Source organism: Callionymus lyra, chromosome 14, assembly GCF_982586985.1.
Source record: "Callionymus lyra chromosome 14, fCalLyr1.hap1.1, whole genome shotgun sequence".
Taxonomy (NCBI): Eukaryota; Metazoa; Chordata; class Actinopteri; order Syngnathiformes; family Callionymidae; genus Callionymus; species Callionymus lyra.
In genome coordinates, this window is record NC_141831.1 from 23,144,090 (window position 1) to 23,158,269 (window position 14,180).

The following is a 14,180-nucleotide window of genomic DNA, read 5'->3' on the forward strand; positions in this document are numbered from 1 at the left end:
TTTAACTTGTGGTCAACATGGCCCTCACCCCGAGTTTACCTCCAGTCTTTATTCAACCTTTCATTTCAGAGACTGAACCTGCTGCCCACCTGGCCTTGACACTCAGTGACATTATTCAAATCCACTCGCCAGACATATTAAAATTCTCTGCGGCCGCCTGGACCCGATAAAAGCACCGATGACCTTTGCAAGGACTGCAGGGACAGACATTTTTTTCCCTTTCTCGCTGGTTGAACACAAGGATTTTAAGACTTTCCAACACCTGAGCACAGGTCAGCCCAAGGTCAAATCTCCCCATTTAAAATGTACAATGATAGAGTAAAAATGCCACAATATACAGCTAATTTTATTAAATTAAAGCTGGTTAAACAAAATAAATTTAACAGTTTATCATTTCCTTCAGTGATGGAAGGGTTACCAGCCTGCCTGTGGTGCAGGGAAGGGCACGAAAGTCTATGCAACATGTTAGCACGCTGTGCAACCTTGTTTTGTTTCTTGAGGGGGTAAATCAACGGTGGGAGGTAATCCAGACAGAAACCTAACATCATGAAAATGTTTATCTGTTCTTGATTGGCTGCTCAACCAAGAAACATTTCATGGAAATGTAACCAAGTAATGGTTATTTTCCTTTCTAGACCAGGGTCACAAAGCGCTTTAACAATAAAAAAAAACAATACACAGTTAAAATATAATGTAATCAAATATAGTAATTTAAACAAAAAGAGAACATGACTCTGACTTCTCTTCAGGGTCTTTATTTAAAGGTTTAGTAATTCGCTTGAATCTCTGAACGTGTTCGCTACAAATATTTGAGCTCCATCTGGTGGCGGATTTCCAAACTACAGCTCCAACCTAAAGGAAAACTCTTAAATACGTTTGCAAGATAGATCTTAGGATGAATAATTAAATTCGGGACTTGGCTCTAACAGATAACACTCACTGAACACAAGCTTTCGTAAAGATTTATTTTAAAAAAATGAGACATGAAGAAACGTCAAGGGAACACGGAATGCTTTCTTCTACTAAAAGGCCTCAGTGATGCACAAAATAGCTTCAACTAAGACGGTCGACATGGTTTAGAATGAAGAATAACAGCAACAGAGAAGACAATGCGAGCAGAAAAGAAGGTGTCGACTGTTTCTTAATTTAGGCTGAAGACTTGACAGGCTGATGAAACTACGAGGTGTCCATTTGAGGGGATTCTGAAACATAAGAGATTTTTCAACAGAGTTATACACATATGATGTTTTCTTCTGTATACAAAGAACCACTCGTTATTAATTACGGTCAAATTAAATGTCAGTTTATGGCGCCCTCTAGCGGATTGAACGAAGTAGGTGCTAGATACAAGTCCAAAAATGAAAATGTAGTGTCGCTCTGAACTCTTTACTCACGTGCTTCATTGAAGAGGAAAGCATCTTGATACTCCTTCATGTACTGAGACGACCTGGCCTCGTCCAGGAACAGAGAGTAAACCCGTTTGATGTCCTCGACCTGAACTTCCGTCCCCTGGGAGGCGACAAAGAGACCATGAGCGACCTGAAGATTACAAGTAACCACAGCGGGATCTTCCAGCTCACCTTGCGTTTACGACACACCAGGCCTGCGGTGCTGATCAGCTGGATGGCGTAACGCAGCGAGGTCTCCAAGCCGATGCGGGTCAGAACCGTGTGAGCCTCATCGCTCAGCTCCACGTCCTCCTCCTCACAGCTTCAACAACACACTCGGGTCAACAAGAGTCTTTCAAGGCCAGTTGCCGGGTCAAGTCCCACACACTCACCGGATCTTCAGGATCTGCTTCAGTTCTTTCTCACTGTAGGGCGACGTGCCGATGATGATCAGCCGGTCCAGCAGGTCGATGGGGATGCCGTGTGGGCTCTGGTAGTTGGTGCCACGGATACTGAGAGAGAAGGTCGTGAAAACGGAGCCAAACAAAAATAATCCAAGGACAAGTGTTGACAATTTTTATGTCTAAATGTACCGAGTGATGCCTCTGTTGGTTGCCGTGATGAGAACGGGGGACAGGTCGGTCTCCAGCGCTCGGTTCAGGTAGGAGAAGCACTCGATGTCCAGCATGTGAACCTCGTCGATGAATAACACCTGCAACAATCCATGCTAGTGAGACACACTCACACACAGACACCAACACACTCGGAGCTCACCCCTGGTATGATCTCAGCTTTGCCCTCCTCCCTCCACTCGCACACTTTGGCATTGATCTGCTCGCGGACCTCCGACTTGATCTCCCCAGTGTCGCCTGAGAATAGCGCCAGGAAGCCCTGTGTGCGACTGTTGATGACGTCGATCTCATGGAGTGACACTGTGTGAACCACTTCCTTCCTCTTCTGCAGCTCCCCCTCTGGACACTGGACGAACTGCGTCTGCAGAAATGCCAAGGTTAAGATATTTCTGGAAACCCACATGAATACAAGTTGTTAACTGGAATGACTGGGGAATTTTAAAGCCTTTTTCTGGCATCATTTTTATACAGAGGTGAACAATTAAATTCCCCGAGTGTTCCCATTACTTCTTTGTTCTGTGGTGGTCATTAATAAAAATGACCATGAAAGAGGAAATAATTCAAATAAATCCTTTCAGAAAAAGGCAAAATAGGAAAAGGATATTTTCAAAGTATAATGATGGCAAAATTAAATATATAATGCAATACCTCAAAAATAAGGAGAAAAGGGGATAATAATATTAATAAGAAATCTTCAAACAAAGATCCCCAAAACCTAGTCATAAATAAGATGAAATAAAAATATAAACTAAGGTCAGCCTTTTGCTGAAATTTGCTGACAGTAAGCTTGTGTTATCAAAAATAGTTAATTAATGTCACTAGAAATGTTTTTCTTCTTTTAGTACCTGAGCTCCCATGGCGTCGTAGTCTCTTGCTCTGGTGAAGGAGCGGCCCAGCTTACTGATCTTACCGGTGGCTTTGTCGATAGTTATCACATCACTAGAAAGAACAATCAAGACTTTTAGGCAAATGAAGAGATTCTCCGTCATGTTAATGCAGAGCGATGATGAGCTCACCCTGCTTGAACCTTCTCCTTAGTAAGGCTCTCGATCATCTTGTTGCCCAGATCGTATATAGTCTCCATCTCGGTGGTCTTCAGCGTCAGCTTTCCAACTTTGGCACCCTTGATCAGACAAATACACCATTATAAACACAAGGAAAATGTGTGACGTAGACGAAGAAGTGGACAAGAACGTCTCTCACAGTTCCTGTGGCTGGTCTGTCGATTTGGATTTCTACCACTTCTCCCTCAATGATCTCCGTCTCCTCCCTGCAGAAACAACATCCAAGATTAGTTCACTCAAACAACACACTCACTTTGTCGCACACTCACTTGATCCTCACTCCGATGGCTTTTCTGAACGCCTGGCTCAGAGCCTCGGTTTTGCTCATTTCTAGAGAGAAGATCTCACTACCAGCCAGTGCTGTGAAGGGCGTGTCGGGGCCGAGAGACTGAGCGATACCTGTGGGTGAACACAAAGACAACTCAGAAGGAGCCAGCAGAGATAAAGACAAAACTGTACTGGTAAGAATGTGATTAATTTCAAAGCAACATTTTTGCAGCTCTCACCCATGGCTATAGCAGTCTTCCCTGTGCCTGGCTGGCCTGCGATCAGCACCGCCCTGCCGGCAATGAGACCATCTTTGATCATCTCCAAAATGACCCCTGCCGCCCGACGGGAGGCCAACTGCCCGACCATCCCCTGGGAGACCTGCACAAAACCATAAAGAGATTGTTAAAAAAAGTCAGCTAAAGTCTTTTATTACGCTTCCATCTCAGAAGACCAACCAACTATGTTTCAGCATTTTATTACATTACCTGTCTCGGCTCCAACGCATCATCCAAACCCAGGCCACGAATGTGAGAATGTGCACCTGAAGAATAAACATGTTGCTTTATTAAAACGTTAGATTCTAAAGAGATGTGGTTAAAATTCTGGGTAGATGGTAAATCAAGAGCACCAATCAGGTGCGTTTTAAGTTGGGCTGAACGATTTATCGCATTTGCGAAACAGTCGCGATATTGAAAAATGTGATTATTATAATGTCAAGGTTACAAGTTAATTTCATGTTAGCGCTAACATGTAGTCATGTGACTTACAGGCGGCGCAGAACAGAAGCAACTTTGCGTGATGCGGAAATAAAATATTGAGAAATACATACCAATTCTCTCGATGCGTGTGATGTCACGGACTTCTGGAACCTTCGTAGTCGCCATCTGAAATTCATAGAATTCAAATTTGAATTTGTTTTTCCAGTATCTCTCCAGTTTCTTATCTTATAAGAATGGTGTATGCAACACGGTGTAAATCACCAGCCTTATCACAATAAATGATAGATATACTTTAGGAAAGATATTCACCTGGAACAGTATCAGACAGAGAAATATTTTTATAAATATTTTCCAACCCTTTTCTATTCAGGTAATAAAGGCTTATTGTCGTTTGTTGCTACAATATAAACGTGTAAAACTGAGGAAACGATAAAAATGTAAAACACAATTCCAGCTTTATTGACAGTTTGTATCTCTTTGAATACTTGTATTACCAATTGTATGTTCTATCAACATGTCCAGTTGTCATAGAGACCGTTGCATAGACGACTAACACAAAACGAAGAGAGCAAAACAGTCACTTACAGACAGATAATGTGATAGTTATGACTTTCATCTATCGCGATCTAATATTTAGAGCAGTTAACATAGATTCAACTATCAAATAAAAAGCCCCAAAACGTGTACAAAATACAACGCTAACACGAGCTCATGTTGTGTAGCAGGCTAGCCCCAGTTAGCCTCAATAATAGCGTTTTCTTCGTTGTGCTGTTTTTCAAGAGAGAACAAATATATATAACAGGAGTGTATGGCTAGTATGATCGAATAGTTGGTAAAACAAATTGAGCTATATTCTAGTCTAAGCACTCACCTGGGCAACAGCACCGTACAAAACGTGAGAAAGCGCCGCTTCTTTGGCTGCGTAACCAGCAAACTCGTCCGACCAGACGCTACGGGAGTTTTTTTGTTCCTACTCTGCGTCATGAAATTATAATTATTTAGTTTTATTCAACATCGAAAAACTATGTGAATTCATATTTCTGTTCGTATGTGTAATCACAAGACAATATATATCGTGTTAAAATGTTATTTTTACATTAAAAAAATGTTATAGTGTGGACGAATTTAATTGCATTGCGAACTAGTCTCCACTAGATGTCGCTTGTTAAACATCGTTTAATAACGGACCACGGTGGTTCGCTTTGTTGAACTTTAGTTTATAAATATTGTAAACATTTATGTATGAGAATTTAATAACGCATTAAAAGTTTCCCCAGTTAAATGTGTATTTTTTAAAGTTTAATAGTAGACGAGGAGTTTGTTGATACATCTTTGATACAATGAAATAGCATGAAAATAAAATGAGCAGTAATCCTTAGTAGCCTTTTATTATTGAGCATGTTCTGCACATGGAGGCACAGTCCCGTCATATTGCGTCTCTCCATAATCTTAGAGAGCTTTTTAATATCCGCTCTTGAAGTTGCCCTCCAGGTCACAGCTTTGACATCTTCTCATTAAAGAGTTCCTGGTAGAAAGAACAACTAAACATAATGACTTAGCTCCAGAGGTAACTAAAGTATTATCTAATGATTAAGTTAAACGTATCTCAAGTAGATTTCTTTGTTATCTCAAGTTCCATTTAGTCACACTTGTCCTCTGTCGTGCAGCTCTGACGTTGATACAAATCTCTTATTTAATCACAGGCTTTGTAACAAAATGAATTCTGAGATGTTGTAAACTTTCCCAGCAGTGTTTGAGTCATGAACATCAAGAACAGAAGAGGTATTCCATTATTATTGATTTTAACCCATACATTACTGTATCTGTAGATCTGACATACTTTACTATATATACTGGATATTAATTTATGTTGAAATGACTTACCTGTTAGAAAAAAATGTTACATACAATGGTGATGAGTTAGTGGTTCTATCCTGACGAAATTAATCCAGTAACAGTTTTCATAAACTTTACCACCATACAAGAAATGTTTTACTCTTCAAGAAACTCTCTCAACTGTTTCTCAAACCAATGATAGGATGTTTCTGTAAGCAGTAGAGCATAACAAGGCAAAACAAAGACACACATATACAAACAAAGGTATAAACTTACAAAGAGGACACAAGGATATGAATAAGAAGTAACAAAGTACTTTTTAACTGAAGGCTTACAGGAGTGTAAAAACAAATTATTCTACAAAGGCTTTGATTTAATCAATAAAATAAAAAATTAAAAAATCAGTTTCAATCTTGATATTAAAGAAATGACAAATGGCACCTCTCATATTTTCTCTCACTGTATTCTCCCTCACTCTTTTCTCCATCCATCTGTCTGCCGTCATCACTGAGTCTTGTTCTGCTCAAGGTTTCTTCCTTCTAAAAGGTAGTTTTTCTTCGCCATGCTGTGATTCCCTCATTGTTTAGTTGCTGGGATCTGTTTTTCCTTAATCCAATTGACTTAAACTGTAAAGAGTCTTGAGATAACTTTATATGACACTTTAAATACAATAGAACAGAATAAATGGAATTAAATTGAATTGAATGAAACAACACCAAACTTTGTAAACGATAAAAAACTTTATTGATAAAAATCTTCATGCAAACTACATAATGAAACAATCAAGTATAATCTTCATAATAAATGCCCTTCATTAGCTCCTCAAATGTTGATTTGTAGAATCCATAGTAATATATAAAACAGTAATCTTGATCAGATGATTGTTGATTAAATTATTAACTTCTTCCTTCATTGATTATTGATAGTGAATCAGAGCTGAACGAGGGTGATGGCGGAGTCGTACCACACCCAGAAACCGGGATAGACGGGCTCGCTGAAAGCGGTCTTGAAGCGATGGATGAGAGACATTCCTTCACCGACAGCGTAGAAAGACAGAGTCCCCGCGGCGTGGTCCAGGAAGACCCCGATGCGAGAGCAGTAGGGAGCGTTCACCTCCAGTTGGTCTTTGTTGTGGCGAGCGGAATAGCTGGAGTCGGAGCAGAAGAGACTCCAGGACTTTCGGTTGTATCCGATGCGGCAGCCGTCTCCGTATCCATTCCTCTTGATGTTCTTGTAGGTGACGCCGAGGGCTGCCCCCTCCCCGCTCCATTCCACCTCCCAGTAGTAGGCCCCGCCGGAGAGATTCTCCACACACAGAACCTGGGGCAGCGAGTCGAACCTGGCAGGGTTGTCGGGGTATGATTGGGGATCTTTCTTTAAAGTGGCTTTCCTGTTTCCTCGGGATAAATAGAGTTGTCTGTAGGCCGTGTTTGAGTCCAGAGTCAGCTGACATGCGTCTGGAAGAAGAGGATTTATGATATGATGAAATGCATCATGATGTGTTTAAGTGACCCAAAAGCACAAAAGCCCGTTCACCAAGTCACCATGAGTTAGTAGAATTTCAGTGATGCGGGTAAGCAGAAGAACCTCTGGCTGCACATGAAAATCAAAATGACTTCAGGGGGGGGGGGGGTTAAAGGTCACCTGTGTGCTGTGTACCTCCACTTCTGCAGGTCACAGTTGGTGAGACACTCGGCGAGGCCGGCTAGATCTGCCCGATCTATCATCTGGAATACCAGAGGTTTCAAACCATTTGTGACCCCAAACAGAAAAGTGAAGCATGATTTCATTCATGATAGTTGGAAATGTATAGCGACGTCATCAACACTCTTGGATTTTAGACAGTCCAAGAAAGGTTAGCAGGTCTTGCGTTTTGTCAATGCAGGTAAAGCTAAGCATGCTTTTTTTATTTTTCATTTAGTGCCTTTGTGCAAGTGAGTTAAGGACCTACTCAGTGAGTTCATTGCTAACAAAAAAGTTATCAATAATTTTGATAGAATTAATGTAGGACTATAATGTTGGTTTGTACTCTCTAAGAAGTAATTTTGTTGTTGCCAGCTCTTAACTGTAGAGTGGAAAATTGATATATTAGAGGCTAAGTTTGGGGCCCCTAAGTACATTGTCTTTAGGAATTGTTGTAGCGTAAGTGTTTGTAAGTTGGTTGTCAAGGCTACGGCTGCTTTGTAGATATTATGCTGATAGTTTTATTATGAACCTGGGAAGGAAACACTTAATAATGTCTGATAAGATATCAAGTGACGTCATCTACAGGCGTGTTAATGATTCAACTAAGTAAGAAGTTTGAGAAGAAACTGTAGGAGTGTGGAAACATCCAGTAATGTCTCAAATAAAATCGTCTGAGTTGGTGGTCAGCCAGAGAAACTGTCTGCTCTCTCGCAGGAAGAATCACACGATGGCAGGAAGCACAATTAGGGAAGCGAGGACTCACATTTCAGGAAATCGTCTCTGTGCTGAGGCTCCTGGACTGGCATAGCCTTGTACATGGGGGCTTCGTCAGTTGCAGCTGTAAAATAAATCAGTTGTTTTCAGACATCATCAAACTTCCTAGAGAACTATTGCTTAAACATTTGCCCATGTTAGCCCTCGTAATGAAAGTACATGTTAACTTATGTGGCTACTGAGTGACCCTAGTTACCCTCTGAAGATATCAAACATTCTGACTCTCCCTGGTCAAACAATGAATAACTTCTTAAGAGGTTTCAAAATGTTACGCAAGGAGAAAATACTAAAAAGAGAGATTTATTGTATTTTCTCACGACCAGGATAATAAGTAAAATAAATACTTATAAATTAAAAACAAGTCATCAGGCTTAGAACAGCATTCAAAATTTAACCAAAACTCATCTATGTGATTCTATTAATAAATCTGCATGTTTTTATCACAGATGCTAGCTCTTTCTAAGATTGTTTTCGCACTCACCTCTCATTGAACGCTTCTTCTTGGATTCCTCAAGTTGGCAGAAGGTCATTTTGTTAACTGTTTAAAACAAATATATATTAAACCCGCTTCAACACATAGAAAGTTGACAGAATTGTGCGTTTTTGTCGACTCACTTGACTTGGCCACTTTCACCAGTTCTTCATTGCCAACTTCATTCAAGTGCTGCTTCATCTCTGAGACGGTTTTGCTGATTTGATGAAAGGAGAAATACGGGTTGACCGTCACGTTGGCCAGATCCTCGGCTTCAGTCTGAGCAATCAGCATGTGGTAGGACTGATGACGAGAGTTTACTTTGGTTAGAACAGTGGTACAGTTGTGGGCCAGGCAAAACAAATGAAACTTCAAAGAGACCGAAAAAAAACAATTTGCTCCATGTAGCTAAACATGCCATAAACCTTGGAATTGTTCTTATGTTTGACAGGCAAAATAAACCTGGATTTCTATTATTTTTTTCGCAGGATGGGTGCTGCTCTTGCAATTTTACACACATACAATAGTACTGTGTACACGTCATATGTTCTGGTTACCTGGATGAAGTGAATGTGGTCCTCAGTGCGGGCCAGCTGGGTCATCTCGTCGTCTCTCCTCTTCAGGTCGGCGATCTCTCGGGTCAGACGCTCCATGTGACCTTCTGCGTTGTTGAGCGCCGCCCTCTTGTTGGACGTGATCAGCTTCACCATCTCCTGCTGCATCCTCTCGATGGACTTCATCATGTCTCCGAACATCTTCTCGCATTCCTGCAGCGTCCTCTGCGCCGATGTCTGACATTTCGAAAAAACAGGTTTTTTAGACTGGTTCTGAAGGCGTTACTGTTACATTCAGGAATGTTTCTAGCAGCCATTTTTGATTGACTTGTCAGATCTTTTCCTTTTCATTTATTTATGAAACAAACCTTGAGCGCGTCCACGGCCTGCTTCAGCTCTTCCATCTGTTTAAGACGATCGTGAATCCTCTCTTGGATTTCCGCCTGAGTGGCTCCCAGTCGTTGCTAAAAGGAAGGCAAATATTGTGTTGACAAACTAATACACTTTTTGGGCAGAACCATCCTAAGAAGCTTTTGAGGAAACTGTGCTTAGAAAGTGACCACAGCACTGTCAGCTTCCTCAAACCGGATAATCTGTGAACATCTGCTTAGCAAAAGTTGAATCGACTTAAAGTGTGTTTTAAAACAAATTTGAGTGTTCTAAAGGGCATTCAGAATTATTTAGTCGAATATTTCTATTTCCTCACCCTTGACACTCTTTATTAAGAGGTAGACAAGGAGGAAGGGCTTAGGGAGAGTATTGGGACGCACCCTAAAATAACTTTATGTGTGAAAGAGCAACAGCAGATTATAGGTAAACTAGATACTTTTGGTTCTTCATACACCGTTTTAGCTACAAGAGAGATACGACTCACCTGTTCGTCAGCTCGCTCTTGCTCTGCAGACACCATGTCATGACCTTTGTGTTCCTTCACCGTGCACAGCACACAGATGCACATCTGGTCGGTGCGGCAGAACAGCTCCAGACCCTTCTGATGCTGGGGACACACCTGCCGGTCCAGGTTGTCGATCACATCCACCAGCTTGTGGCGTTTAAAGGTGGAAGAGGAATGGGAGCGGAGGTGCTTCTCGCAATAGGAGGCCAGACACATCAGGCAGCTCTTGACCGCCCTGTACTTCTTGTCGCTGCAGATATCACAGGGGACATCGTGCGGTCCGGCCATGTTGTAGTCGGGGGAGGGAGGCGGCGGCGGGTAGGGGTCGGAGTTGCGTGGCAAAGAAGAGTGCCGGGATCCCCCGAGGCGCCTCGGCGTGGGTCTCTTGTTATAGGTGACGCGACACTGTGGGCAGAGGTAGGACCCAGTGTGGTCGGTATGATCCCAGTAGGTCTTCAGACAAATGGAGCAGAAGATGTGTCCGCATGGGATGGAGACTGGGTCTCTGAGGTACTCCTTACACAGGTAGCAGTTGTCCAGATCTGAAGCCATGGAGTCCGAGCTTCAACTCAGTGCGGCTGCTAAGACAGCTGGTGACTTGTGACTGCGGAACGACGAAGTGATCCTACAGCTGATAGTGGTGCGAGTTATAAAGAGTAAACAGAGAGACGCTAAACTGGTTAAGCCGAAACCAGTAAAACAAGGGAGGGGCAAGGGAAGGACAAAGTAAATTCCTTCATCAATGACAGAATGTCAGTGTAATGATGGAAAACTTGTGACCAAAGTTGGCAACTTCAATAATTTTAAGATACAAATTGTAATTAACAAATAAAGGTTAAAACAGAAATTGTTATACACTTTAGATACCATGATTCAAACTTATGGCCCGGGGTAAAAATCGGGCCTGCTAAGTCATTTAATGTGGCCCACCGGATAATATTAATGTTGTCCTGTTGATGTCATCTGCAATGATACTGATGTTTAAGGTGAGATAATGTACAGAGATAATGGATGTAAACAATTATACAGAGACTTTATAATTGATATTGAAGAATAGGAACACAGATAAAATTAAGATCAAGTCTCCAGGATTGAAAATATTGCTATCAGACTCACACTTTCTGTCACAGCAAGATCTGTAAATATACCATTTTTTGGCCCGCAACTCAACATCTCTTTCATGATTGAGTTTTAAACGCCTGCTTTAGATGATTCTTACAAGTCCGTACACATTTATTTATGCACATCTTTTTTAAATGTAATATTTATTTATTCAAATTACTTGATTCATTTATCTATTAAAAACTGTTTCATAGTTTTATATTTTATTCATTGTCATATTGTCATGCAGGAGATTATAAGAATATAATAATCTAAATACAGCTTGGGGAAAATGTAAAAGTCATCTGATTGTAATCCTGTGACTTATAATAAAGAAATAAAGTTGTTTCTATGGTAAGTCCTTGGTCCATTCTAGCCATTAAATCCAGCCACTGATTAGGATCAAGACTGTTTCCCAGTTTTTAAACTTCCCACTGACCTTCGACCCAAAGAAGTCCTGGAATTCCACACTTTTTTTTTATCACTGATCAAAGTATTTGACGGAAAAAGTGAAAGCTAGCTGCACTGAAAGGTATGATGCCCCAAACCACGATACTTCCTCTGTCGCCTATCTCGAAATTGTGTCCTTAGTTGATCTGGACAAGCATTTGAACTGAAGGCAGATTTGGTGGACTGAGCTGAACAAATATTTAGCTGTTATTAAAATAGTTTTTGGTTCATTTTTAGTGTGACCAAAGGGAGACATCTGCAGATTATCTCTGATTGCCGATTTAAGATACATATGTTTGATGTGTCACTGTCATATCAGAATCAAAACATAACACAACACAGTATTCCTTTGTGGTGACGTTACAGAATAAAATATTAAAAGAATATAACATGATCCAAACGTGTCATGACTCAGACGACAAATCTGTCAGTGAAAGTAGCCTGAAACTAAAACGTCAATTTGGTGATGATTAAGTTAAACAGATAATATAATAAGAAAAAAGATAACAAAGGTTTAGTTCCTGGTTTCGATATGCATCTCAATTTGTTCTCACTTTGGAGTTTTGCATTTTACATCAAGCTTTACTGAAACAAAAACTGGAAATATACTGTACAACCTTGACTTCTCTTGGCATTCTTTATGACTTATATTTACTGTATTTAATAGAAATACAAAATAGAATAAATTTACCAGACTGTCTGTGACAGAAAGTATGATATTTTCAATCCTGGAGGCTTAATCTATCTTTATTTTCTCTGCGTTTGTTCTTCTATCAAATGACCTTCCTTCTATGTCTACTCTAATAGAAAGTCTGTGTACAGTTTTTTTAAAAAATAATATCTGTTCCTTTTCTTGTCTTAAAAACTGGCATCTCTACAGATCATGATCAACATTAACATTTATCCACTTTGAGTAAACCATCTGGTGGGCCACATAAAAAAAATAGGTCGGCCAAATTTGGCCTGCAAGCCTTGAGTCATGAGGGTAAGACTTTCACTCATAAAAATCTGACAAAAATCTGTGTTTCAACACATGATTTGAGGCATTTATTAATAAACTTGTATCAGTTTTTCCACCAGAACCTCACTTTTTTCTCATCAGGCTGCTCACATTACACTTTACATGTCTACATATTGTCCATGGAGCTTATTCTGTGAGTTCAAACAGGCACAAGTGAAACTGTAAACGACCGGGAAGCCACAGGTGAGCTTAGACTATTGTGTAACACATTCAGATTGTTGCTCTTTAGGCTCCTGATGACTTCCACTTAGTCGACAATAGAAACTGACCCCAGGGTCTAGTTTTTGATCTGGTTTTCTTCCTCTGCTGGGTCTCAGGGTTAAAAGACCATCAGGTGAAGCAATGAAGCGAAGAGCTGTAGAATAACGGGGCTGTTGTTTCGGGGAGTTTCACTTGCTTAAAGGAACAGTTCAAATTCCCTCACCTGTAAATAGTTAACCATCAACTCACTATCTGTACACACGATTCTAGTTAATTCAACGTTGTCATAAATCTTACCACAAAACTACATCAACTGTAACTGTTTGTGTTACTGCATGCTACAGTGGACACGCCTCCGACAAGTTTCAGGGTTGTTGAAATGTAGATAGGAATGCAACTACACTTGATAGCCCAGATAACAGGAGAGCCAAGAAAGCACGCCTGAAAGATTCTATTGTGTTGGAGCCAAGATGGCCGAGCCGGGCCCTGTAGATGCAACGGCTGTTACTACGCTTGAGACTGAATGTTACGTCCGATAACACAGAATTTCTTTCTCAAAACATTGTTTGAAATAAGATGCAAAAGTTTAACTCATGTTGTATGTTTTGATATGCTGTGATTCGTTCTAGCTTGAAATCATTTACATTATTGAAAATCTTGATAAAAGACTTCAATCAGTGTGTGTACAGCAAAAATGTATTTGTGGACAATTCTATTTTCAATGGAGTTCAATAAAACGCTTTTGATGCATTATTAAATAAATAATATAATAAGAAAAGTGTAAAAAAAAACATGTTTTTATTTGGGTAAAATAAGGACATTAGTGTGTATAAACACTGTGAGATTTTCCTGAGGGACAAGAAGCAGTGCATAACAAATTAGAATGATGACGATATAACCCTTTTGTTGTCTCTGGGTCAAGGTGACCCAGATACCAGAAAACAAACGTTGTGGTCATTATTAAAATATGTTAAAGAATATGAAACGATTAAGGGCAGTGGAGTATTGCTATGAAGATAAGTAATAATTGTGGCTTTTTTTTTAAGTTGATTACATTCTTAAAAAATAAAATAAATTACCACGAAAACATGAATCATTCAAACAGACTCAAATACTT

The 14,180-nt window shown here is 40.3% G+C and overlaps 2 protein-coding genes across 3 annotated transcripts; both read right to left on the minus strand.

Moving 5' to 3' along the window:
* Window positions 1–946: 946 nt before the first annotated feature.
* On the minus strand, window positions 947–5,975 carry ruvbl2 (RuvB-like AAA ATPase 2). Of its 2 annotated transcripts, none has more exons than XM_087807815.1 (14): window positions 5,958–5,975; window positions 4,184–4,238; window positions 3,840–3,895; window positions 3,591–3,732; window positions 3,354–3,483; window positions 3,224–3,290; window positions 3,037–3,143; window positions 2,866–2,959; window positions 2,163–2,381; window positions 1,982–2,100; window positions 1,781–1,900; window positions 1,581–1,710; window positions 1,395–1,509; window positions 947–1,202 (listed from the first exon to the last, which is right to left on the minus strand). In XM_087807815.1, exons 2-14 carry the CDS (start codon window positions 4,236–4,238, stop codon window positions 1,177–1,179), a joined length of 1,380 nt encoding a protein of 459 aa, XP_087663941.1. In that variant the 5' UTR covers window positions 5,958–5,975; the 3' UTR covers window positions 947–1,176. The 2 variants fall into 2 exon arrangements, with proteins under 2 accessions (XP_087663941.1, XP_087663939.1); XM_087807813.1 differs by lacking the exon at window positions 5,958–5,975 and adding an exon at window positions 4,945–5,014.
* A 655-nt stretch (window positions 5,976–6,630) lies between these two features.
* ftr83 (finTRIM family, member 83) lies at window positions 6,631–10,924 on the minus strand. The gene is made up of 7 exons (XM_087807218.1): window positions 10,270–10,924; window positions 9,764–9,859; window positions 9,399–9,632; window positions 8,985–9,144; window positions 8,851–8,907; window positions 8,359–8,433; window positions 6,631–7,366 (listed from the first exon to the last, which is right to left on the minus strand). Exons 1-7 carry the CDS (start codon window positions 10,840–10,842, stop codon window positions 6,840–6,842), a joined length of 1,722 nt encoding a protein of 573 aa, XP_087663344.1. The 5' UTR covers window positions 10,843–10,924; the 3' UTR covers window positions 6,631–6,839.
* Between the last annotated feature and the right edge of the window lie 3,256 nt (window positions 10,925–14,180).

Bases quoted from the DNA above. Each gene is read 5' to 3' on its own strand.
- ftr83 (XM_087807218.1), bottom strand. From the start codon at position 10,842: ATGGCTTCAGATCTGGACAACTGCTACCTGTGTAAGGAGTACCTCAGA. The intron at 9,145-9,398 runs GTAACCAGAACA...TCTCGTCATCAG, and splicing joins ACCACATTCACTTCATCCAG to TCCTACCACATGCTGATTGC. The intron at 8,434-8,850 runs GTGAGTGCGAAA...TTTATTTTACAG, and splicing joins GAAGAAGCGTTCAATGAGAG to CTGCAACTGACGAAGCCCCC.
- ruvbl2 (XM_087807815.1), bottom strand. From the start codon at position 4,238: ATGGCGACTACGAAGGTTCCAGAAGTCCGTGACATCACACGCATCGAG. The intron at 3,733-3,839 runs GTAATGTAATAA...GGTTTTGTGCAG, and splicing joins ATGCGTTGGAGCCGAGACAG to GTCTCCCAGGGGATGGTCGG. The intron at 2,382-2,865 runs GTACTAAAAGAA...GCATTTCTGCAG, and splicing joins ACGACGCCATGGGAGCTCAG to ACGCAGTTCGTCCAGTGTCC.